At 50.5% G+C, this 25,809-nt stretch overlaps 3 protein-coding genes across 3 annotated transcripts; all 3 read left to right on the forward strand.

The window, feature by feature from the left end:
• Nucleotides 1–680: 680 nt before the first annotated feature.
• Nucleotides 681–2,393, forward strand: ABB37_05971 (hypothetical protein; the record flags this gene model as incomplete). Its single annotated transcript, XM_015804212.1, has 1 exon — nt 681–2,393. One exon carries the CDS (start codon nt 681–683, stop codon nt 2,391–2,393), a length of 1,713 nt encoding a protein of 570 aa, XP_015657346.1.
• A 4,917-nt stretch (nt 2,394–7,310) lies between these two features.
• Nucleotides 7,311–9,008, forward strand: ABB37_05972 (hypothetical protein; the record flags this gene model as incomplete). The annotated part of the gene is made up of 1 exon (XM_015804213.1): nt 7,311–9,008. The coding sequence occupies one exon, from the start codon at nt 7,311–7,313 to the stop codon at nt 9,006–9,008; it is 1,698 nt and encodes a 565-aa protein (XP_015657347.1).
• A 9,940-nt stretch (nt 9,009–18,948) lies between these two features.
• ABB37_05973 (hypothetical protein) lies at nt 18,949–24,474 on the forward strand (the record flags this gene model as incomplete). The annotated part of the gene is made up of 1 exon (XM_015804214.1): nt 18,949–24,474. One exon carries the CDS (start codon nt 18,949–18,951, stop codon nt 24,472–24,474), a length of 5,526 nt encoding a protein of 1,841 aa, XP_015657348.1.
• Between the last annotated feature and the right edge of the window lie 1,335 nt (nt 24,475–25,809).

Consider the following 25,809-nt stretch of genomic DNA (forward strand, 5'->3'; position numbering starts at 1 on the left):
TGGCGGATCACCTCATCACGCTTGCGTCTCCCTTTCTTTCTGCGTGCTTTAGCTGCCCTGCTGCATAGCTGGTGGCGTTAAGTCTTTCATTTGTTTCTTCTCTACCCCCTTCTACAGGGACGCTACATCACTGTGAAGGTATATATATATATATACATAGCGCGTTGTGGAAGTCGCGCCAAGACGCGCGTGGGCCACCTACGACTGGTGAAACAATAATAATAAAAAGAATTAAGCAACAGCACCTACGAACGTCATTTTTATAGTGAAGCGGTAACTTAATTCGAACGATCAGCCACCTCTCTCATTTTTTTTGATTTTCATTCCTTGTTTGTTTTTCTTCTTTGAGTGGTTGAGGCGTCGTGTGCTCTGTGTGTTTCCGACGTGCTGCTCTTCATTGTTGCGAGGTAGCGAGCGGTGTGGTGCATCGTCTGCATCTGTTGTGTTTTTACACCCACCTTTTTCTGATTCTGTAAAGTACTCGTCGCTCACGCTGTTTTTTGTATTTTCGCCCGTCTTCGAACGCTTCAACGTACTCGACCGCCGTTTGTGTTTCTTCGTTCCGGCCCACGCCAAAAAAAAAAGGCTGACAGACGCACCGCCAACGCATGTTCTGGGTCTCTGTCGCAGGTCAGCCGGGCACCAGCGGTGCACCAGTGGCGTCGTATCCGACGTCCGCGATGCCGCCTGGCGTGGTCGCTGTCCAGCCGGGTGCGGTCCAGCAGGCCGGCACGCCGCCCGCCTTCTCGTACGCGGTGGGCACCCCTACCCAACCCACCGCGGCGTACCCAGGCTCCGCAACGCAGAGCGCCGGCTTTGCGGGCTTTGGCCCAAACGCCACTTCCAACGCAGTCTTCAATGCGCCGGCACAGAAGCCGATCGGCGCTCCCGTTGCAGGTGGCGCCTTTGTTCCGCTGTCCGCGTCTCTCTCCGGCTCCATGACGGGGTCCGGCGCGACCGACTCACGTCCGGTGTACATGATGAGCCCACACGCGGTGCCGATGGGCTACACGTCGGTGTTGTCGCCCGGCTACGCGCCGGTGGGTGCCGTGCCGATGGTGTCCGGTGGCGGCGGCGGCGGTTACTATTCGATGGCCGTCTACCCTCCCATGCCGTCGCGGTCGTCGGGAGACTTCAGCACGTCGCCGTCGGGCCCCCTCTTTGTGAACGCACCGGCGCAGATGCCAGCACACGGCGCATCCGCGGACTTCGCGCCCCCCGTTTCCATGGGCGGCCTCCCGCCGGCCTTCAATGGCGCCTTTGCCCCTCAGACTCCTTACGGTGCGCTGCGCAACGAGTTGTCGAATCCCTTCCGTACGGCAAACAACCGCGCTGGCAAAGCGGGCAACGCCGGCCGCGGCTACGAGGCGGGTGTGTACTACGAAGGACGCGTGAAGCGCTTCAACCCGGTCCGTGGGTACGGGTTTCTATCCGCCACGCACAAGCTGGTGAAGCTGAAGGAGGTGAAGGAGCGCGTGGCGGCGGAGACCAACGCGCCTGCCGAATCTCGAGGTACCTCCACCGCAAAAGATGGGCGCCACGCAGAGCACAACGGAGAAGCGCGGAGGGCGGCGACGCTCGGCATGCGTGACAACGAAAAGCAAACCGGAGTGAATCAGCGGACGACGCCGACCTCCACCAACCCCGCCGCAGCTGTCGCCGATAACGATGTACCTCTTATTAGCATCATCACCGCTGCCGGCACGGAGGCGGATCCGGAGATCGACCTTGACGACGTCGTCGTCATAAAAGGCGAGGAGTACGTGCGCAAGCCGGTGGTGATGGGCGACATCTTCGTCCACTATCACTGTCTGCAGCGGACACCCGAGGAGCTGCAGAACGAGCAGAGCGGTGCCCTCGTAAACCTCCCCGCTGGCGCTCGCGTGCAGTTCAAGGCGGAAGTCTTCGTGCCCGCGCGGTTGATGGAGGAGGCGCAGGACAGCAAGCAGGCGGCTGCGATGCTGAACAGCATCGGCATCTCCGTCGACGAGGACCCGAACCTGCTCGCAGGGGCGATTGCGACCAAGAAGGGTTGGGGCTATCAGGCGATGAACGTCGTGCAACTTCCGTCGCAGACCGCTGTGGGGCACCGTCGTCGACGTCGTGGCAAGGCGGGCAGTACCGGCAACGCGTCGACGGCGTCGATGAGCTCCATCAACTCTCTGCGACGCAGCCACACCCCGAGCCACGAGCGGAGTGAGCACGGCGAGAACTCAAATGCCCTGGTACCGTGCAGTGAACAAAACTTGATGATTCGCGTGGAGGTGGCGAATACGCAGCCGCCGCCGCCATCGTTCGAGAGCGCGACGGCGAACATGAAGTACGCGGTGCCGACGGCGGGTGGTGTGGTGTACTACTCGGCGTACCCCTACCTGATGCCGAGGCAGCAGTAACGTGAAATAATAAGAAGCACAGAACAACTCAAAAACTGTGTTTTTTTCTTTCTCGTTGTTGTCGCATCATTTAGACGATGGACTAACGCACGTTGCAATGGTTTTTGTTTTAAATGTTTAAATTAAAGAGCAGCGGTGCTGAACGTGTATGCGAACTATCTTCATCCTTTCTGTGTGTGGTGTGTCTTTGTTTTCTTTCTTTCTTTCTTTGCTTTGTTTTCGGGTATTAACAGCAAAAGAAGGGTTCTTTTTTACTACTCCGATACAACGCGCGATCGTGATGTTTTCTCTTTTCTCTTTTTTCCAAAGTGGCGTTTAAACGCTTTTGTTTCCTCATTCCCCCCCTTTTTCCAGTTTTGTTGCAATTCCTTCTTCTTTTTTTTGCTTTCTTCTTACTTTTGTTCTTCTTCTTATCGTCAATTGCCCGTTGTCGTGGCCATTGTATTGCCCTGAAAGCGTAACTACACACATGAAGTTTAACCGAGACTTACGTAAGTTCTTGTATCTGAGTGCCACGGTGTGACGTTATATTTAAGTTGTAAAAAAAAAGAAAACCCCACAAATGAAGGGCTCGGCTTTCATCAGTGATGTATTTCACACCTTTCCTTTCGTATCAACTAATTGTAGGCAGCAGCTTACATTCCCCCCTAAGTCTTTTAATTTTGTTTTTATGGAGGATTTTTAAGAAATGGTCTAAACACCGAATGGGCGAGAATCAGCGAGCCATGAGTTTCTCTCCCAAATCGGACGCTGTCCTTCTGTGCTTTTTTTTTTGGATGGTGTCGGCTATTCAGCTGATGAAAGGAGAAACTCGGGTCTTGTGTTGCGTACCGGCGATAATTTGAAGCGTCGCCTTCTTTGCCCTCCTTGGACATTTGGTGCGTGTTGGAATCAGCTGCGAGGCGATGTCGTCGCCAACAATTCAGCAAGTGTTTGACTTGGTGCTTTTCAGATGATTTTTCCTCTTTTCCTCTTTTTTTCTTTTCTATCAGAGTTCGTCGGTATCGATTGCGGAAGGCAACGCTTCTGGCATCCTTATAAGTAATATGTATTTCTCCTCTTTCTCTTCTTTTGCATTTTTTCTTCCACAGTTGACCCAATATCCCTTAAGTACCTTCTTCGCTTTTAGGTGGCGTGCTCCCCCCTTAAATAATATATATATATATATACACACGCACCCATCCACTAACAAAAGGAAAACGTCCGATCGATCATTTCAACTTTATTGTTATTATTATTTGGTCGCGTAAGAGCCTCCCCCCTTTCTTTTCCTTTTCTTGTGTTAAGTATTAAATTGTAATTCATCAACAGTGCGAGCTGCTCTTCTAGCGGTTGTGCTGACTGCATTTTGGGGTTTTTTGTCATCTGAGACGCGTGCGTGCCTCCTTTTACCGTAGCGGTCTGCAAACGAACAAGACAGCGGAGGCAGGACGGCTGCAGCCCATAACTGAAGTAGGCAGGGGAAAAAATGCGTGTCGTGTTTCCATTACCGCTGCCGCAACTCTTCCTTCACTTCTTCGCCTTGTCACGCGCACAAACGTTTTCGTCTTTGTTTTTTGTGGATTGCTTCGTTTCGATCGCTCTTCATTTTTTGCTTTGATTTCTTTCTTGGGATTCTATTATTATTATTATTGTTATTATTTGTTTTTATATACGGTAAGTGGGTAATCTAAAGCAGTGTACAACGCTGATACTCGTCGTGCATTCAGTAGAGGCCGTTTATAGCGAGCGGCTCCCTCGCGAGATGTTTCGACTTTCTCGGAAGACGGACACGAACAGGACAAAATCACAAAAATAAATGAAAAATAAAGAAAGGACAATGGAAACTGCCATGGCTTCTTGCGCCTGTTGATCCTCGTCCTCTTTTTTTTCTTATTTTGCAGACCACAATAAGCTAAATATATATCTGTGCGAACGTTTATTTTAAGAATAACTTCTTTCCTCATCAGGCTTCTTTGAATGTCTGAGCTGTGCAATCGAATGGCTCATCTGCCTTGATGCGCAGACTCACATCCCTCCCCTTTAAAGGTAATTATTATTATTTTTTCTCTTTCGCTCACGGTTTACTAAATGGTGCAGGCGCGTGACGAGCGTCGTGGTGAGGCCGCCAGATGGATCTCCCCCGCCGCTACGTCACCCACCTCCCTCCCCCCCCTGCTTTTGCTCTTTAGCTCCAGTGCTAACACGATTGCTGAATATATATACACTCAGTCCTCCTGTTTTTTCCTTCTGTCGCATCATCATTCCGATGCAGCTCGTTCGCAACGAGTTATGCGCACCGTTGAAAGAAAGAGAGGCTTCTTTATTTATTTGTTTATTTCGGAGAGCTGAGACGCTGAGGCACTCACGCACTTAAACACACGCACGTGCAAACCTTGACGGAGATTTTTTTTCTTTTCTCTTTTCAGCTCCCTGTTTAACACCGATAACGGACCATCGCCGAGAGAAGACGCGCTGTATCGGTGAACACACAACTCGATATCGTTCCCCTGTGCTGGTGATGTAATGCTTCTCCTCTTTGTGTAGGTGCGCATGTTATCATGATGCACTCGTTTTACCGTCGTCATCGCGCATGCTACGACTTGGTGCTGACATAGCGCCTTGTGCTCTGCAACTTTTTCTTCATTCTCTTTATTACTGTTTTTATTCATCAAAAAAGTTATTCTGCTTTACTGCCAGCGCTGGTGCTCATTACGTTTTCTACTCACTCCTTCTTGCGCTGATGTGTTGCCGCGCACGCATTCTTTGTGGTCAGCCGCGCGTAAAACAGTTTTTATTTTGTTTTGTCGTCCGTCTCTATGAAGGTGTGAGCGGTGTGCACCTTTTCCCTTTATCTCCCTCCCCTCCCTCTCCCTCCCTATTCCTCCCTATTCCTCCTCGTGGTAGTGATGAAATCGTATTATCATTGCGTCGTAATGCGTAGCCATGCGTCGTTCTCTCTTCTTATCGGTCTCGGGTGCTTTGTGTTTTTCTTCTTGTTTTGCGTTTCGCTGTGCCGAGTTCATCACGTTCATCTCAGCCTCTCTGAACACTTTTTTCTCTCTTTTTTGTTTCTTAACCTACACGTAGCAGTGTCGTGGTATCTACGCAAACAAGGAAAACAACAACAAGAATGAAGACGATGCTCTATTGTCTTTTGATGTCAAGTTAGTAGTGGTAGAAAAGAAGAAGAACAAGCAAAAGTATTCGACTTCAACGTGACACTCTTCGAAGGCGGTTGGCCACGGTTGTGTATGAGGGATGAGCCGTTGCAACGGGGGGTGGAGATGCACCCATCGACTTCAACTCTAATCTCTTTTTTTCCCCACGAGGATCGCGCGAAAGTGATGAGCAAAACGAATTTCCAAGTATTAGGTACGCTGCCTCTCTGTTTGCGTGCTTGCGCGACGTGAAGCACGCGCCTATCCGTATCAGATACCTTATGGAGCGACGGAGGTACTTGAATGCGAAGAAGCAGGAAACGCGCTCCCTCTCGTTCTTCTACTCATTTTCTCATCCTCTCCTCCACCTCTTTTTCTCTGTTTTGCTTTCGCTTCACACACACGGCTGCTGGCTTCGCCAAACAGTAAAGCAAGCATTTTTATCTCCGTAGAATCTTCAGTGCTTCACCTCTCTTGTCCTTTTTTTTCTGTTTTCTTCTTCTGTTCTGTGCACACTACAAAGAAAAATAGTTTTTATATATTCGCCTTCTTTTTTGTAAACGCCAAAGGAAAATCCCTTTTTTACGTGCAAAGCCACATACATACTGACCTTCCATACTCTCATCCGTGTCTCCAGAGCAGCATTCACGACAGTGAACGGTACAGAAAAGTTACAAAACGCTTAAGAACGAACGAAAAACTATTCTTGTCTATTATTCTACTGCGGTCTGTCAGCGGCAACGTACGTAGTGATTTCACTTTCTCCCCCTTTTTCTTTTTTTCTTTTTCCGCCGCGGCACTCATCGACCTTTGCCCTCGTCCTCTTCGTTGTACTCACGAGGGTTTTCTCATTTCCCGTTTGAGACACGTTTTGTGCGTCGCGTCTGTGGTGTTGCTCGTTGACTGCGTGTTGTTGTTCTTCATACAAAAAGGGTGCAGATCCGCTCGTAGACAGCTCTTTTTGTTTTCTTTTCCTTTTTCTTTTTAAACCTTGCAGCCCATTGATCATTCGGTGTGGAGAGCAACTCAAGTACCGCTCCACACACCTTCACATTCCCTTTCACTTTACGGCTGTTGAGGGACGATAAGAAGAGAAGAAAGAAGAAGAAAGAAGGAAAGACGCACTTGCAGCGAAGCTTCAGCCGTCACAAAAAATCAAGTTAACTAAAAAATAAGGCCAACCCGGAAGTGGCATCTGTCGCCTCACACGCTGTCTGTGTTTGTAGAAACCGGAAAGCGCGTAGACAGTGCACACCGCTGTAAGGCACCGATACAAGAAAATAACACACAAACGCACACACCATTGAACATCAACGCCAGCAGCAAAAGAGAGACGGTATTTGAACGAGACGCAGTTCACTACGTCAACCATATTCATTGACGTTCTCTTTTCCTCGAGTTGTTGCTTTCAGAGAAACACACTTTTGTTTTTTAAAGCTCTTTTTCATTTTTCTCAGTGTAATTATTCTGTTTGTTATTTCTCCCGAATCAAACACAAGTTCTTGCGGTCTCTGCATAGCAGACAAAGCCGATACATAAGCTAAAACATCATCACCTGGTACCGAGAAAACCTAAAGAAAGCACCAATAGTCATTCTCACCGACTTAGTGCTTCCTGCCTTTCGTTTGCTCCGCGAATTCATTCTTGCATTCTGTTGTTTTTCTGTTGTTTATTCTTCATTATTTCTAAAGAAAGGGTTTTCTCTCTCTGTGTGTGTGAGTGCGTTCCTTTACTGCCCTTTGGCCCGCACGCTTCTTTCCTTCCTGTGCTCCCAGCAATGTTTCACGCGGCTTCGGCGCACACCCAGCCACAGACACACTCCACCAAGACAGCCGCTACCACCTCTTCGAAGCACCAGTCGCAGCAATCCATGTACCCCATCACCAACGCGACGATGTTCCAAGGCTTCCCGATGACCATGAACGACGGCCGTGCTGTTGTCTACCTCGTGCCCTCTCCAGCCACCGCCTTCCCCGTCCCTCAATCCCAGCCGTGGTGGCAGGCGAACGGCAGTCCAATGCTGTCCGCCGCGCTGGGCTGTGGCAAGCCGGATCATCTCACCCCCACGTGGCCTTCCCCTTCCGCCTTTTCCCCTAACACCAGCTGCAGCTCCCAGCAGACGCTACCAACGACGTCAGAGACGCATCAGGCACCGTCGGCGCTGCTGGCCGGTCCCCCGCCTTACGCCGGCGACAAGTTGGCCGCCGCCTCCTCCTCCGTGTCCTCCTCCGTCAACGGGAGCGCGACGACGCAGCGGCAGTCGGCGGCGCTGTCGGTGAACGGCGTGTCCACCGCGAGGGCGAGCGGGTGCGACACCTCCACGACGAGCAACGTCAGCGGCGGCAACGGCACCGCGTCGTCGACGGCGGTCTGCCCGTCCGTTATGCCATCAGCCTCGTCTCTGCCGCCGCCGGCGCAAGCATCGCAGCGATGCTTCTGGGTGGACAGTGCGACGGGCGCCATGAAGGCTATGACTAGTGAGGAGCTCGCGGCGGCGATGACGGCAGACGTGGGGAGCCCGAGCGCCGCCGTGCCGGCCTACGCGATGCCACCGCCACCACCACCGACCGGCGCCATCGCCTCTGCCGCGGCGTACTCCGTGGTCCCTCCGATGCCGTTCGACACCACCATCGGCCCCGTCTTCTCCGCGGCGATGCCGGGTGCACTGCCGTTCATTCCGATTGTGGCGATGCCGCCGCCGCCGCCGGCCCCTAAGGCGGTGAACGGACTACAGTACGAGCACGGGGAGACCTACGAGGGCTTCGTGAAGCGCTACAACCCGAACCGCGGCTTTGGCTTCTTGACGGCGACGCATCACATGAAAGCCGACAGTGCCAGCTCCACCAGCGCGAGTCTCACCGGCTCGCTGACCGCGGCGCCGAGCAGCAGCTACGGCAGCAATTCCACGGCGCCGCCAGTGAAGGAGCGCCGCATCCCGGTGCACGTTGGCGACATCTTCGTCCATCAGTCCTACATGCACATGCAGGGCTTCCGCACCCTGCCGGTCGGCGGCCGGGTGCGTTTCCGTGTCGGCTACAAGGACGGCCAGCAGACCTTCCAGGCGGTCGATGTGGAGTTGCTGCCGCAGGTGGTGCCGCAGAACATGGAGACCTCGGCCACGCCGGCCGCCTCACCGAACGCGGCGAACGCATCGACGCCATCGGCGGACAAGGCGTCGAAGGCGTTCTCGCTGCGCGGCGCGGTGGCACCGACGTTGAATTCTCCAGCGCCGCTGCACCCGGCGAAGTCAGCGGCGGAGTTTGAGAAGATGATCGGCTCGGTCGGCTCGCCTATCGCAGGCGGGAGTCACACCGAAGTGTGTCGCTCCTTCTTCTCCGGCGCCAAGGATAAGGCGCTGTGCCGCAGCCCGGTCTCTCCAACGGAGGGGAGCAGCATCAACGGCGTGGACGAGGAGGAGGACGACTCCCCGTTGATTGAGCTCGCCTACGAGGTGTACACAAGCCTAGAGGGGTGATAGGAAGGCTTGCGGAATCAGAAGGAGTTGACACCGTTGGGGGTGCGGCGAGGGAGGAAACCCGAATAACAATAATAATAATAATGAGCGTAAGATTTTTGGCGGGGAGGAAGGTGCACGGTGGTGAGGGCTCCGTTGGGAAGCGGATCTGCTTTCAACCCTTCATCATTTTCGTTTTCCTTCTCTCCTCTCTACCACTACACTCCTTCACCAGGTCACAGCTTCGCAAGGTGCGCAGAAGGCCGCTACGTCGAAACATTCTTTCTTGACACGCGGTTGTGTTCTCCTTTTGGGAGCCTCTTTCTGTTTTGTTATTATTATTACTGTTAGTTTCACGATCAAAGAAATAATTATTCCTTTCTTGTGTTCATATAGTTTCTGCTTTTGAAATTCTTTTCCCTTTCCATGTTTTAACAAGACATTCTCTTTTGTTTTTACATACTGTCCAGACAGAGCTGAAAAAGAAACACTGGGGGAAACGCCGTCAGGCGTCTGCTACCGTGTTGCGTACTAAAAAAAAAAAAACAAGCAACGAAACAAACTACAATACATTATCCTGGGCAGCAAAAGGGGAAAAACAAATATTCACTGCGTATGTCGGGGAAACTCGCAAACGCACGCGAGTATATATTATATAGGGTCCGGTGCCGTTTTCGTTTCACATTTGTTTTTCTTTTTCTTCTCTGTAAGCAGACATAGACGTTTTTATTTTCTTGCCTTTTGAATAGTTTGTGCCACCTTCTTCCGTTTCTTCCCCTTTTGCTCTCTTTCATTAGTTGGCCCGTTAAAAGAAAAAAACAAGTACCCTACACCTCCTCTTTCTTCTTATTTTGTGATTTTTTTTTCACTCTTTATTTTCTCTTCGAACATCTTCATTTGGGGTTTTTTAACAGCTTTTGGAGCTAAAATGCAGAATGAAGAGAGGACGTTTTCATGTTTTAGCAGAGTGGCCCGGACCAGAGACAAACGAAGGCGTCAATACGCCTCTCCTGACGCATTGTGGCGCTTCTTTACTCCGAATTTGCGTTTCGCAAAAAAAACCCAGAGCCTTCTTTCTCTTTACTCCGCGCTATTTTTTGAAATTCTGTTCTACGTGATGCACGAAAGAATCCTCTCTTTCTTTTTCTTTCTCTCTGTGGCACACACACCACAGATCTTCTTTTTTTCTTTTCTTTCTTCAATGGTGCGATGGTACACGGATCGTATCTTTCATTTTCACACATTGCGTATGACACCCGCCTCTCTCTTTGCCTGCATCTGATCTTCCTGTGTTCCCCCTCTTTGTCGGTCTGGCAGAAGCAGCTCCTTCAAATCCCACCGTTTTCTCTATCACGGATGTACGTACATAATATGTACATATCTCCAGCTCGACTTTATCGAGCTTCATGGAGTTGTGGGCGATCTGCAAGCCGTAGGGTCGTGCTGTTCTTAACATTTTCAAACATAGCAGGACCAAGTTTTATCTTTATTGAATACAGGCTATCCTATTATTTTTTTCTCTCTCATTTGGCTACTCACTGCCCGGTTCGTTTCTTTCGTTCTCTCTTCTTTTTCCTTACTTGCGTCTTCTTTTATCCGCCTGAAAACGTGTGTGTGTGTGTGAGTGTGTGCGTGTGTGCGTGTGATGAACCCTTTAAACATTTTTCCTTTGCACAGAGTGACGCTCGTCATGTGCTTATATATAAGATGAGTATTGTTGTAAGCACAGCGAGTTCTTTTTTCCCCCTTTTCCATGGTAATAGAAATCGATAAAGCATCTTATAATATCACGTCATAACACCCTTTTTTCTTTTCCTTTTGTGTTTTTAGTATTATTCTCCCATAGTGGTTATGAAGCCATAATACCTTTCCTTTTTTGTGATTTCCTTCTTTCCCTCCATCTCTCTCTCTCTTCATTTTTTTTCTTTCTTCTAAAGATTTCCACTTCGTGCCTTTTCCGTCTACTCACGTTAATTCTTAATGTAATAAAGTGAGATCGACCTGCTCGAGACGGATTATTATTTTTTAAAGAAATTGTTTCCTTTTTTTCTGGGTTTATCGTTTGTTTAAACCCTGATGAGTTAAAGAAAGGTCTATGTAGTTCTCTTTCTCTTTTTAGTATTGGCTGCCTTTTTTTAAAAGCTTTGTTTTCTACGTGTTCTTGGTGTGCTTGTTGACAGCGGTATCTATCGACAACACCCTTTAAAAATAATGCTATTTGGTTTATCTGTTAGTTGCGGAGTGCTGTTTTCCTGTTTTACTCCTTTTATTATTAATATTTTTTTTTTAAACAGAATAAGAAATATCTTTTCACTGTACGCCGTTGTAACAAATTTTCCTTTATTCATCCCCTTCTTCTCTTTTCACTGTTGGGTTGTACCGCTATGCTTTCTGGCGTGGCTTTTTGTTTTTGCTTGTTTCTCTCCTCCTTTCTTGCTGCCGCGGCTGCGTGGGCGGCAGCGCTAAAACGAATTTCTTTTTTTTGTTCTTCTCATTTTTATTCCTCGTTGCATTCACGCTTGGATTCGTTCCTTCGCTGCGAGCGCTGCTCCGGCGGAGACGGTTGGCGGTGCTGCCCCGCACGAGCTCTACGGAGGTTCGTGACACTGTTCTCCTTTGGACACGGCAGCCCTCCACTTGACAACAGCAAAAATCGATGGGGTCTCCGATAAACATCATCTCCTTCTCTATTTGCGCACATCTTTAATACCAAAAAAACGAAAAAGAAAGGAAATGAAAAATATAGTTGTCACGACGCAACATCGACACGCGGCAGAGGGTGCAGTGGAAAGTAGACTCGCCATTATGGAAAGCAACAATGCAAGTTTTATATGTCACACAGCACCTTTTGCGGCAGTCGCGTTGTTGCGTGCGTCCTCTGTGTTTCTCTTTTTCCTGTTTTCGTTTTTGCTGTTCTGTCGTTTACACGTCCGCTATCGAGCACTCTTCGTCGTAGGCGCCTTTCGCGACCACAAAGACCTATATACATGTAAAAGAAGAAAATATATTTATGTCGCTCATGTCGAATCAACAACAATTTTTTTTTTTACTTCAGACATCGTGATAAATACGAACATGCAAAGAAGTATATATATATATATACATTATAATCATCACCAGCATCGCAACGATCGTGGTATACATGAAAGCCGTCTCCTCCTTCTTCTTTCGGAACTGCTCTGCATGACTACATTCTTGCGTGCGGTTGATTCGAGTGAGCTGAAGCATCTGTCAAAACAAAAACAGACGAAAAACGAAAAAGTAAAATAATAAGACAGGACATCAGCGAGGTGCCCAACTCCTCTACTTCAAAAAATACAACATGCGCGCATTTGTTTTCTAAAATGGTTTACAAAGCTCCTCATTAAGTAAGGCTCCTTTTCTTGTACGTAACGCTTCTTCCAAGAACTTGAGCAGTCTCTTTAAGTGTGTCTATTCGGCAGTTTTGTTTTCTTTCTCTGGATGTCGTTGCGTCCGTGCTTTGGCCGCATGCGGTGTTTTCTTTTTTCTCGCTCTCATTTTTCCTTTTCTTCCTGTTTTCCTCTACGCGCTTTACGGTGTTTTTGTGTTAGTGTGAGAAGACTGTAGCCATGAAGGCAATAATTCCTCAGGAGAATTGATCGAAGGAAGATAAGAAGCAAAAAACGTAATATATATATATATATATCCGTAGACTTTCACGCAGTGTTGCGATGGTCTTTGTTTTTCTTCCTCTCTGGCAGTCTGCACTTCTTCTTCACTCTTTACTGGCATTGGGTGTTCATCCGGTGGTACGGAATGAACATAATTATAATGATTACTGTTACTATTTTCTTTCCTCTTTGAAGCGGAGCGCTTCGTGGATATAGTTAAGTATAGCAGCAACGAAGAATAGAAGCGTATAAATATAAACTAAAACGGCTGGCGGGTTCTCTTTTGCGTCTATCATCGCTTAGCTTTCAATAAAATGCTTTCCCACGAGTATTTCTTTTCTGTTATTATTATTATCATTATTTTTCTCCCATGACAATGATTTGTTTGTTCTTGCGAAGGTAATTCGGACGACTCTTTTTTCTTTACAAAAAGTATCTGCGTGCTGCCCCAAGCATCTTTTAGTCCTGCCTTGAAAGATTATGTTCCTCTACGTGAAATCTGCCTCGTGCTTCCAGCTGTATTTCAACCGTGGAGGGCCACTCTTTTTCTTTCCTAACGGCAAAGACTTCTATTGCTGTGAGGAGTCCCACTTTCTGCGTCGAGCGGCACTTCTTCCAGGATGATGCTAAAAGAAGGCTTCCTGACTTCTGCGTTTGCTTTTCCATAGTTCACCTTTCGAATACCGTGAACAAATGGAATCGCACGCCCCCACACACACGCACTCCTCGCATCTTTCGTGTCGTTCAGGCGTTCACGCAGAGAAAAATCCTCGAGAGTACAGCAACGATGTGCTGGCTGACGCGATGCACCTCTTACATAAATTTTTGTTTTTACTGCTGCCGGGTTCCTTCACGTAAAAAAGAAAACGATAAAGAAAAGATATTCAATTCATTGCAAGGCTTAATGAAATGGAGGAAAGAAAGGACGGTGACAGCGGTGAATCGACGTCCGAATCTCTTTCTCTCTCTTTTTTTAAAGTGTTGTTCTGCATAGAATTATTATCCTTCTGGTTCTGTCAAAAAAACTTGCTCTCCCTATTGTTTCTCTTGTCAGGAGTGCAGACGATCTCCTTCCTTCTATTTTTTTTTTGACGGCCGTGTCTTTGCTTCTATCTTAGCCCATATAAGCGAACACTAGCAAGAAACACCTTCTGCGTTTATTCCTCTTAGCTAATTCGTGTCTCTTTTCCTGTGTTTCTCGATGTATCTTACTCTATTGTTTTGCTTTTCATGCTTTGGCTACCTCTTCTATGCTCCGTTATGATGCCGCTCTCTTTCGTTTTCTTTTTCCTTTGCCTTTGTGTGTTTGTTTTTCTCTCTTGTTCGTCATTACGACGTGTTGCTTTCTAAAAAAAGAAAAACATCTCTTCGTGCTTTTCCACAAACACACGCAAGAAAATATTCCCCTCTATTATAGTTAACGGGCCATCCTCTTGGTTCTTTTTTTTTCCTTTTACGTGCTTCTTATTGTTATTTCGTTGCTGCCAGCGAAGCGCCAGTTAAAAATAAAGTATAAAATAAAGGACTTTACTCCGAGTGTAGAATTATTTTATGAAGCTCTTTTGTGTATTTTCATCTTTTTGCTGCCTTCTCTCGTGTGGTTCTTAGCTGTGTATGTGCGTCCTCTAAAAGAAAAAAGAAATCACTTTGTCTCCCCTTTTTTGTTAAGCACCTTAAACTCTTTTTCCCCCTACTTTGATGTTTTTCTTTTCTTTTTTCTAACTTTTACTGTTTGGCGACGGCGCCTCTCCTGAGGTGCGTTGCACAGCGTCTGGCTCATGCTCATTTGCGCAAATGGGAAAAAACAAACAAATAGAAGGAATATGCAAGGGTCGTTTGAGCTCTTCACATGAAGGCCTGCGTACAGCGGCTCGCGTGAACGAAGAATATTTCCGACGTCTCCCTTGCTGAGGTTCTTCTGTGTTGTGAGCACCTGACTCTCTTGATCCAGTCGCATCACTACAAGGAAGTGAAGCGACAGGAAGAAAAGCTCTCTACTATTTATGGCTACGTTCGCTATTCGAGAAAAAAAAAACGTAGGAGGTACTCCAAAGGAGCCGCTAATGTGAACTTCACAAGAAGTAGCAATGAAGTGAAACGGAAAGGGAGTGACGCTTCGAGGTCTTGCAGTTTTCTGCGTGTCTCTTGAATGTGGCGGATCGAAAATACCCCTTTTTCCCTTTTTTCTCTCATGTTTTTATTTTTGCAACTGAACAGGACGATCTGTGACGCTTTTCTTTTTCATCTCAATTGCACCCACCAAGTGGGCGCTGACGGTGGGCAAGGATCTGTAGAATCTGGATTTTCACCTAGGAGATAAAGTAGAAGGGAAAACTTCTATTTTATTTGTTCCGAGCTACCTTCCAGTTCACCTGCGGAGTAACACTCGTATTCCGTCTCCTCATCAGCTTGTCGTCGTCTTTTCGAAGCACTAGAAGGAAACGTATTCTCGTTTTTAAAATAGCTATCACGTTGGCGACTCATGTTCCACTGCGAATAATAATAAAAAAAACACTGTTATATATCCATTATGAATAGCAGGTGGCACTACTGCAGACATGTTGCCCATTTGCCTTTTCTCTTCTTCCTTTTCTTTACGTTCTCTCGGTGCCGTCATAATAATTATTATTATTATTATTTTTTTTTTATTTCCACGCACGTTCAGCTTCTTTTGCTGCACAGACTTGCTTTGTTTTTTTGCCTAAATCCTGTTCGTCACCTATTTTAAGAAGGAAGAGAATTCTTTTAATGCGATCACCAGTACTATGACTATGACCACGACTATTATTACCGTTTCTCTCACGGATTCTTCCGCGTTTTCGTTATCTTTTGTTTTTTCCCTTGTACCGTCTTTTTTCTTTTCGCTGTTGCTGCCGTTGCAGTCCACGTAGAAAAACGCCGTTGCTGAGGCTTGAGAAGGCAAGGGGCTGGAGACTGGACTGCGGGGCTCTTGTCATTGTATTAGTTTTCTACTTGCACATAGGCGTGTGCATCCATATGTATATATTTTCTTTCTTCCTCGGTCCATAAGACAAACCTCCCCCAAAAACAACAACAACGATAAAACACCGCCAGGGAGAAATTCCAGTGCTTGTGCCATCGCTCTCGTCCTCCCTCTTTTATTTACAGCATTCTTTTCATCGCGATAGTGCCGTGTATATATATGATTTTAAGGTGTTCCGGCAACGACGGTAAACGAAGCGTAACGGCCATCCACGGAGTTTTTTTTTTCTTCTACCTCTTTCTGTATACACACTTACTGATTGATGCGCTTCAGAAGAAGGCAAACAAAACAAAAGCAGACATGATAAAACAGCTTAACGCCTCTCTTCGCTCTCCTTTTCCAGATCTTCGTTATCATTGTAGCTCTTTGTTTTTGCCTTGGTGGTCTTTTAAAAAGTCCAAAAAGCAAAACTATCTGCAACCGCGAGACCGACCAATACCACCGCAAACAAGACACGAGAAGCAAGAGAGGTGGTACTGTGTTTTTCTTCTTTCCCCGTTAAGCCTGTATTCGGTGTGTTTGTGTGTGTGTGCGTGTTCCAAAAAGAGCCAAAATCCACCACACCGCAACAACAACCACAACAAATAATGCTCAAATTTCAGATCCAAAAAGACATTGCTTGCGAATGTTGACGCAACGCGTGCGATGTAACTCTCATCGGCGTGCTCCATTTGCGACAATGGTGTGTCGATTCCCCGTAAATGACCGTATTCGCCGAGCGTGTTTGCTGTGGAGGATATATAGATGTGCATATATATATATATCCCCCCCTGCGTGCACTGTGCAGACTCTAGGGTGGAAGCTTTCCTACCGCTTGGCTTCGGCGAAGTTGTGCACATCCCGTTCATTCGATGCGAAGCGATGGGGCAAAACAGGCGTCACCCTCCTTCACCTCTGCCTCTCCCACTATCTATCCTTTTTTCACATCTCTTCTTCATTGTGCTTTTGTATTTGCTTTGGTCCCTCGCGCACTTCCCATAAAACACATCTTCCCTTGTTTTCACTGATGCGTGCGCGTCGCATCCAAACTCGCTCATACCCTGTTGTTGCCGCATTTTTCTGGTTCTACATTTTTCTCGCTTTTATTTTAGATCACCTTCACTAACAGACTGGAGTGTCTCTAAGCGCTCAGCAACTGCGACACTTCCGAATCCGTAGCAATCAAAACAATAGTAGCGAAGGAAAGCAGGTAGTACGGCAGGGATCGATCTGACAGAGACACAGGGAGAGAGAGAGAGGGAGGAGTGGAGACACAGCAAAAGGAAAAATCTATCTCCGGGAGCGAAGCGCGTGAGGAGTTTTCGTTTCTTTTTCTCCTTCTGCACTGTGAAACAGTTCTCTATCTTTCTCTCTCTTTAGGCGTTCTTTGCCTTCGGTCGCTGCGAGTAGGAAAACACGCGTGCAGAATTTTGATGCCTCATTTGAAAGGACTCTCCTCTCCCCCCGACCCCCTCACAACCCCCCTCCTTCCCCCAACACCACAACAGCTCGGTCACTGTCAATTATTTGGTGTTTTATATAGTTTTGTTGTCCCTCCCTCCCCTCCCTCAATCCAATTTTTGTATTTTTCTCTCTTGTGGTCTTAATTCAGCTCGAGTAGTGCTGTCGGGCAACCTCACAGCATTTCTTCACGTGAACCTGCTTGCACCGCTACGTGGCCTTTTTAAAAACACTTCCTCTCCTCTTTCTTTTCTTTGTCATATATATATATATATTCTGAAACGCTGAGGATCTCCCTTGAAAGCATTCCACTTTAATTATCTCCCACGGTCAATTATTGCTGTCCCTTACCGAAGTCTTTCCTCTTCTTTTCGCATCTCTTTCTGTCTCCCGTCATCCGTGGAGAAAGTAACAGCATCTGTGCGATCGGCGTGTGTATGCACAATACGGATGGCTGATAGAGGTGTCTGGCAATTCAAGAAAAAGGTAAGCGGTGAAGGAGAGTAGGTAAGGTGAGCAATAGAGAATCCCCTTTTTTTTTGGTAAATCAAAATAGCGAAGTGGCAAAAGAAGTAAAAACAGTAGGAAGCGACGGCACGCTGTCTTGTGTATAATAAGACAAAGCTATTTAAAAAAAGGAATAGGTTGTGTTTCGATGATTTTTTTCCGATTAGTGTGAAACAGCAAAAGTTCTCTTGGAAGAATTGCTCTTCTTTCTCTTCCCTACGGTTTTGTAGCTCTATTTTTTTTTGTTGTTTTTATTTCCATTTGCGGTGCTTTTCTTTTTTTTTTGCATTGTTAAAAAACCCCGAGAGCTTCTCACATTTCTAAACTCTTGTGGATTATAGCTATTCAAGTGGCACTCTTTTCGATGCAAGAACAAGCGTATTTGGCTTTTATTCCCCCTCTCTCTTCGTTTTAAAATACTATCACGTTTGTTGTCTGCTTTTCTTTACTTTTACTTTTACGGAGTTATTTTTCTTTTCTTGATACTTTTTATATTCGATTCCAGGACTCTGTCTTGTACTTGCAACACGCATACGTAGGCACTCAACTCTTTGGCGCCTGTTTCTCTCTTCTCTCCAAAAAAAAAAATATAGGTAGAGGACGTGCGATTGACATTTTTTTTTTTGCATTTTTTAGTTTTAATATTACGCTCGCTATCTTCTCGCTTCCTTTTTTTGTGTGCTAAAGCTGTTCTTCGTATTTGTGTTTGGCTTGTGTGTGTTTACTTGGCTGCGCTACGTCTCTCTTCACTCGGTCTTTGTCTTCTATTTTTTCCTCCCCTTCTTTGGTGTGTTGCGTGCACTAGAGTATTATTTATAAGTACTGTTCCTATTGAAGGGCACCAAGCGGTCTGGGAGTTGCGAGAAGAACAAGAAAGCCACCCTCACAAAAGAGAGAAGAACACAACGTGTCTCCCCCTCTTTCTCTTTCTCTCTCTCTCCAGCTATCTCTTGTGGTGTCTCTTTTTGCTATACAAATAAAATCTGTTTCGCGGTCGTGTGCTTTGTCATTTAGGATCTGAAAGGGAGCATCTCAGGCTCGTCTTCTCTCGTTTATTATTATTATTATTATATTGGCTTTTTTCGTATTGCTTTGTCATATCAGTTATCTTTTTTCTTCTTCCGGTTCTACGTTGACTTCGCAAAAAAACCCCGACAGTAATCTCTTTTTTCTCTTGTTATTTTATTCAAAGAAAATTCTGAATTGGATCAGTAAATTATTGTTATTATTATTTTTCGGTGCTATTTGGTAGCTGTACGCAAACCCATCTCTTCTGTCCTGGCTTTTATTTGACGTTTTATTGTTGTTTGATAAACCGCTTCTCACAGCGCCGTTTTCTCTGCCATTTCTTGCTGTGAAAGCTTAGGAGTTGACGTTGATGAGTAATACAGGTCGTGCTGCGCCGAGTGGCTATGAAAGCCACGCGCAGCCTCGCTCTCGCAGCGGCGGAGAGAAGAGCGCAGCCGTTCGCCGCAGCACCTCGAAAGACCCTTCCACGCTTCCGCTAAACTCTGGTGAGCACGTCGTGCACCCATCGGAGCCGCGTTCGTCTTCCTTTACCCCAAGCGCTGCCACGGACCGCAACCATGACTTTCCGCACGCCGCAAGACCCGGTGTCGCACCTTCGGACCTTCTCTTCGCAAACGCTATGCAGCTGCAGGGCCCACCACGGGTGTCGCCGTTGAAGGGCACCCAGTGTGCACCGCAAGGGAGCGTGGCCCAGGTGTTCCACGATACTGTGCGAACGCCGGTGAAGGAGAACGGTGCTCGCGTACTGCAGCACAACAGCAGTGGTGGATCATCGTCGTACCGCTCTCTCCAGCCGCACCAGCCGCAGAACTCGCAGATGCCTGCGTCGTCGGCCCACGGCTATTCCACTCCAAGCAACGCAGGTTTCGCAGGCTTCGGAGCCGTACCGCCGGACACGTCCCGGTCTGCAGGGGCTGCCGTTCATTACACCGGCTTACCAGCAGCGAACACGCGAGACGACGCACCGTGCGGCATCAAGGCAAACGAGTATATCATGGTGCGTCCGGAGTTTCTACAGATGCTGTTGCAGCAACATCAGCAGTCGAGGGCCTCGTCGGTGGTGGCGGCGGCGTCGGCGTGTGCGCAGGACGAGTCCGCCCAGCCGCCGGTGCAGCACACCGCGCAATGGGGCGGGGATGCCGCGGTGACGGATGGGCGGCGCAACGGGTGCCCGAGTTACGCGAACAGCGGACAGGGCAACCCGCCGCATCGTAGTAATCAGAACAACAGTGGCAGCGCAATGACGTCTCCTTTTTTCCTCCAGACGCAGCAGCAGCGGGACGGCAACGTTGGACGATCGCTGCCGTCGAAAGGCAACGTGAGCGTGAGCAACGTCGTGATCCGTGCTCCACCAGCGACAACGAGTGCAGCCGGCGCAACAGCTCTACGCGTCGCGGCGGCAAGCACTCCTAACTTCAATCTCCAACAGACGAAGGGATCCAACAACGGCAGGTATGGCACCGAGTACGCGCACGGTGTGCAGATCAACAGCAGCAGCTGTGCATTGGGCGCAAAGCGCTCGCAAACGAATACGTCCTATACCGCCATATTTCAATCCCCGACGGCGGGTGCTGCAAGCTTGAAGGGTGATGCCGCCTCTCATTTGCACACGCCGTCGTACCCGCACGAGGCGCTGCCACCACCACCATTGCCAGCGAATTCGGCGACGACGTTCCTTTCGGGCGGGTGCGCTCCCCTTTCACCTCCTCTGCTGCCAGCTGGCGGTGTACTGAACACACGAGGCGGAGGCGGCGGCCTATTCAGTACGCTGCTGCCGCCGCCTCCACCACCGTTGCCATCGGACGTGAAGAGTGCAGGCGCTTCCGCAAAACATCACGTTAGCCGAAATGGAAAAGGTGGTCCTGCTGGCTACAGCATGCAAATCAATAATGCAAAGACTGGTATGACGAACGCTGGACGTCGCGGCAGTCGCAATGGGGCCAGCCATCTCGAACAGCAGCACCAGCAGCACCAGCAGCAACAGGGAGAACGGGAGGACGACAGTTCTGCAGCTGGGGCCGCCAGCGGCGGTGTTCACAGACGCGGTGGTGCAACCAACACCCACCATTCCCACTACCACCACCGCAGCGGCAGCATTGGCAGCAACCACGACGACAGCGACAACGACCACAACCACAGCGGTTACGTCGAGACAAAGAACGGCGCCAACTTCGTGGTGGGCGGATGGTATGAGGGGGTGGTGAAGCGATACAATCCGCTCCGCGGCTTCGGCTTTTTGACATGCACCCACCAACTGCACTTCGACTTCCGCGCGTGTGAGCAGGCCTGCACGCGCAACGCCGAGGACGTGTACGAGCGACAGCAGAGGCAGGAGCTGGAGAAGGCTGTGGTGGCCGCAACGCCCCTCTGCGGTGGGGGTGGCGGTCGTGGTGCGAACGATGACGGTGCCGAAGACAAGCCGGGACCGCTGACAACGGCGTGCACGGATGCAAGGAGCATGCCGGCTGCACCGTCGCCCGCTTCGTTGAAGGCGGGTGACCCGCCCGCACCGCACAGCACCGGTGCCCCTAACCCGCTCGCCGAAGAGCCTCCGTTACACCACAGGAGTAACACCGATGTGGACGCGGCGAGGCTGGAGGAGGGATCGTTGGAGGCCACTGCCAACGGCAAGATGCACGGCACCGTCGTGTACAGCACGATGCAGTGGTACCTGCACACCATCGATGACAAGTCTCCCCACTCGTTTTCTTCCACCCGCACCGGCGACACGGCTGCCGTTGCCGCTGCCGCCGCCGCAGCAGAAGAAGGGAAAGACAGCGCCCCAAGCAACGCCGCCCTTGCAGTGGCGGAGACGGATAAGGCAGCGGGGGAAGAAGAAACGGAGTACAATCGCAGCGACCTCGCTGCCCCCACCACAACCGGCGTTGTCTTGCGCAAACTGGAGCGGGAGGCGATGCAGGTGGGTGACATCTTCGTCCACCACTCGTGCATCTCGATGGGCGGCTTCCGCGTATTTGTGCCCGGCACGGTGGTGCGCTTCAGCGTGGCGGTGCTGATGGACACGGTGCAGGCGGTCGACGTCGTCCCACTCGGGCCGGAGTGGGCGACACCGCGGCCGCCAGCGGAGATGACGACGCCGCCGCTGTACAAGGTGTCCTCGACGGCGGCCACCGTCCTGCGCTACCACCGCCACAGCTGGAAGGCGGTGGGCGAGCCGGAGACTGGCGGGCCGCACAGCCGCGTCGGCAGCACGTCTGTGCAGTGGACGGATATGGCGGTTATCCCAACCGCTGCCATTCCGAACTCCGTGGAGGGGATGAGTGAGCTCCTGATCGTGCGGGTGCCCGCTGCCAACCCGCCGGTGTCCACCATGACGGAGACGGCCACTTCGACGAGGAGTGGCTCCGTGACCGCGTCTGCTGCCGATGCTGCGAAGGCGGTGAAGATCGCTGCTGCGCTGCCGGCACCGCATGCCACGACTACAGCTGAAGAGGAGAAGCAGGCGAAGGAGAGCACAGCGACCACCACGGCTGGCAACGCTCCGGAGGCCTCGACAACGTCGCCGTTGGTGGTGGAGTTGGGGGTGGTGGCACCACCAGACCGCATGAAGGCTGCCTCCTACCAGAACAGCAGGGACTCCAGTGTGGAATGGGCCACCGCAACGCCGCAGAGTGTGCCAAGGTACGAAGAAATGGAAAAGCAATCTGCTACTACTGCCCGTGCCTTGCTGGAAAAAGACTCCTCCACAGAGTTCAATGGCGTCCCCACCGCCTTCTCTGGTGGAGGTCTGACGAGCAGTAAGACCGACACCCACCGCGGCCACCACCGGGCTGCGGCGGCCACCGAGACAAACGGGACGGGCTCCCGTAATATCACCGCCGGTACCACCACCACGGTGGCTCCCACGCAGAGCAGCGGGCACACCGGCAGCCACGGCTGTGAGGCGGGCATGCAGCGGGGGAGGGTGGTGGTTCATCGCCTAACACCGACGGGCTCCTCAGGGGATCAGGAGGAGCCGATGTCGTCCCGGAACATGGGCGGTCCGCAGATGTCGTCGACGGTCTCCGGCGAGAAGGGCAACGCAAACGAGAAAGGACATCGCCACGACGGGCGGCAGCCGGTGGTGAAGGAGGAAATCGGCAAGGTGAACGACGGAGGAAAGGGCCGCCCCCACCACAAGTACGAGCCCAACGCGCCGGCCGCCGTCAACAATACTATTACCTTCGCTGCCGCGCCTCAAGAACCTGTTTACTGCGGATCCCCTAACCTGGCCTCACACGAGGGGGTGGACTTCCACGGCGGTTCTATAAACCCCTTGAGTAGCAGCATCTGCTGCGACGACTCCGACGACAAGGACGCCGCGACGACGATGTCCACATCCCGCTCCGGCAACACGCTGTCCGACTGCAATCCCGGCCCGACGCCTGATTGGACGGAGTTCTTCGAGCGCAAGATGGCGAACGAGCGAACCAAGGATATCTTGATGCACAAGATGGACCTGAGGTTCTTTCCCCACCGCAGTGCGAAGAGTGCGGCGGCAGCTGCTTCGGCGGCAGCAGCAGCAGCGGCCTTGTCCGCGCTCGGTGGGGGCGATGCGGCTGGAGACGGTGGCGCTGCTGTTTTCACCCCTTTGCATCCCGAGGTGGTGCCACTGTCCGCCGCTGGCGAGTTGGACAGCAGCTCCTCGCGTGGCATGGAAGAGGAGGAAGTGAAGGGCGCGATGCGGATGATGGCAGCGGCGGCGGCCAGCGACTCCCTTGGGGAGGGCCGTCGTCACAACCTGATCGGCGGCGGGGAGGCGGATCCGTCTTCTTCGCAGCTGCCGACGCCGGAAGACCCGAGTGGGCAGACAGGCACTATACGGACTGCCACGTCGGAGGAGCGCCGCGACAGCAACAGCGGTGACGCCGCCCCTGCCGTTCAACAGCACTGCGCCAAGTCGAAGAAATCGGGTGAGAGGGCTGTGGATGACAAGAAGCGGCGCAACAGGAGCAGCGCGGCGGTCATGTCGACGCTGGTGATGGTCGCAGTGTCGAAGCTGCCGCCCTCGCTGGCCACGCAGGTGCCACGTGGGGTGACGGTGATTGCGCTGCCCAAAGCCACGGCAAAGGAGCTGAGGATCGAGTCGTTGCCGATGGATTCCACCAACGCCGCACTGCTGTCCACCCCTGCCGAGCCGGAGGTGCCGCTGCCATCCTTCTCGAACCCACAACCGCCACAGCCGCAACGCTCATCGCCTGAGTTCAGTCCGTGGCCGTCCATGCCCGCCTCTTCGCCGAGTGCTTCCACCAGCTCCGACGGCGACTGCTACCACCATTTGATGATGGCAGCGGGAAACATAACGACGTCGAGTGACAGCCGCACCCGCCCTCTGCCGGGCAAGCAGCAGGACCCACACTCCTCCGCCAGCGCCCGTATTGTGTTTCCTTTTGTGACGGAACTACCGGGTGCTCCCGCTGTCGCTGCTACCGCCGGAACAATCGTGTCTGCGGCCAAGTCTCACGAGTTCCCGCTGAGCTCCGTCGGCGTGGAGTCGTCGGACATGACGACACGCTCGCGGCTGCTGCAGAGCAGCGCGATGAACACGGCGCTCACCTTACTCAGCTCGCACTCGACTCCGGTGCCGCCGTACATGGTGGACATGCCGCTGCCGCCGTGGATGCGGGATACAGAGCCGCCGCCGCAACAGCAGCAGCAGCAGCAGATGCCGAACAGAGGCAATGCCGTCTACTCACCAGCTCCAGAGCACCCCCACAAGCCGTCGTTGTCGCAGCCATACCCATTTGCGCAAGGAAATGACGCCTTCCTGCCCCTCAACTGCAACACGGCTAAGCGAAGCATAAATCGCCCTCCCAATGGGACGTCGCCTGGGGTGAATCAAATGACGGACAGCGACACGTTCCCGCAGCTGTGATGTAGGGCAATAGATTGAGCCTTTGTCCCCCCCCCCCTGCGCGTACGCGCCGCAGGTGTTCTCCACCTTCACTACTCCGTTCGACAACGTCGCATCTCCAACCGGCCTTTTCCCCTCTCAGTGAGGCTCCAGCGAAGAGAGAGCGAGAGAAAGAAGGCGTCGAAGCAGTTGGCTGTCAGGACCACTGCTATTAAACTTGTCGAATTTTCTTTTCCTGTGTTGTCTTATATATATAGAAACGCCGACCTTCCACTTTCGTTTCTTTTCGAATAGCTTAATCTACAAGAAATGTTAGCATATATATTGCAGTAGATGCGCAGCCGCATGGGTGGTGCGAGTTGTGGGGTAATGCTGCTTGCCATTTTTGCTGCGTGATGTGTGTTGGTAGTGCCGCCACTACCGGCAACGAAGAATCATAAAAGAAAAACTGGCGCATGTGTGTTTCCCAAAAAGAAAGAGGCATCCATCCATGCAAATCGTTTTCCTCTCCTTTTCTTTTGTCGTATCGTGGCAGTGCTACACGTTCGTGGCTTTCTGTTTCCTTTGTGTTTTCAAAGGTGTGTTCTTTATCTGTACAATCGGTATTCCGCTGTTGTTGCTACCACCATTTATCTACGTGCCATCTTTTATGCCTCTGTTGAACTGATATACGGAACTTCGTTTGTGTATTTGTTTCTCTCTCCCTCTTCCACATTTATTGGTGTTAAAAAGAGGATTTTTCTGTTGTGGTATTACAAGCTGCTGACGCAGCCTTCAAGCGCTGCACATTGAATCAGAAGGGCTCTTTCTTTCTTCCTTCACACTTACGTGCATGCACTTCTCTCTTCTCCGAAATCTCCTCTTCCTCCTTAAATTCATTGGTAGTGTACGCTAAAAATAACGAAAAGTATCGTTGATCCGAATGCTTTCTAAAACTATCAATTGTTTTGTTCACCGTTTGTGAATGGGTGCGCAGTAAATTGTGGAGTTCTTACGAACTGCGTTTGCATGACACCTAGCACGTTTTCTCTTTACTGTGGTACCTGTGCGTTGCTCAGTTGACCTCTCTCCCCCTCCCCTTCCCCTTCCCCGTTAATGCGCTCTTCCCCCCCTCCCCCTTTCTACCAGCGGGCGTTTACACGCTGGCAACCTTATTCGTCTGTGTTTATATACTACGCACATTTTCTGCGCAGTGTCGGGAGCCAATGGATTTTATTTGTTCTTTACGATGCCTTCAGGCAGCAACTGTTTCACTTGCTTATAACAGCTCTCCTTCTATTTTCTGTACCTTCATTTTTGTTTTGCCGTGTTTTTCAACGCTTTATTTCTTTACTGCTGCTCTTCGCACGACGGCTT

This window comes from Leptomonas pyrrhocoris (assembly GCF_001293395.1).
Source record: "Leptomonas pyrrhocoris isolate H10 chromosome Unknown, whole genome shotgun sequence".
Lineage (NCBI taxonomy): Eukaryota > Euglenozoa > Kinetoplastea > Trypanosomatida > Trypanosomatidae > Leptomonas > Leptomonas pyrrhocoris.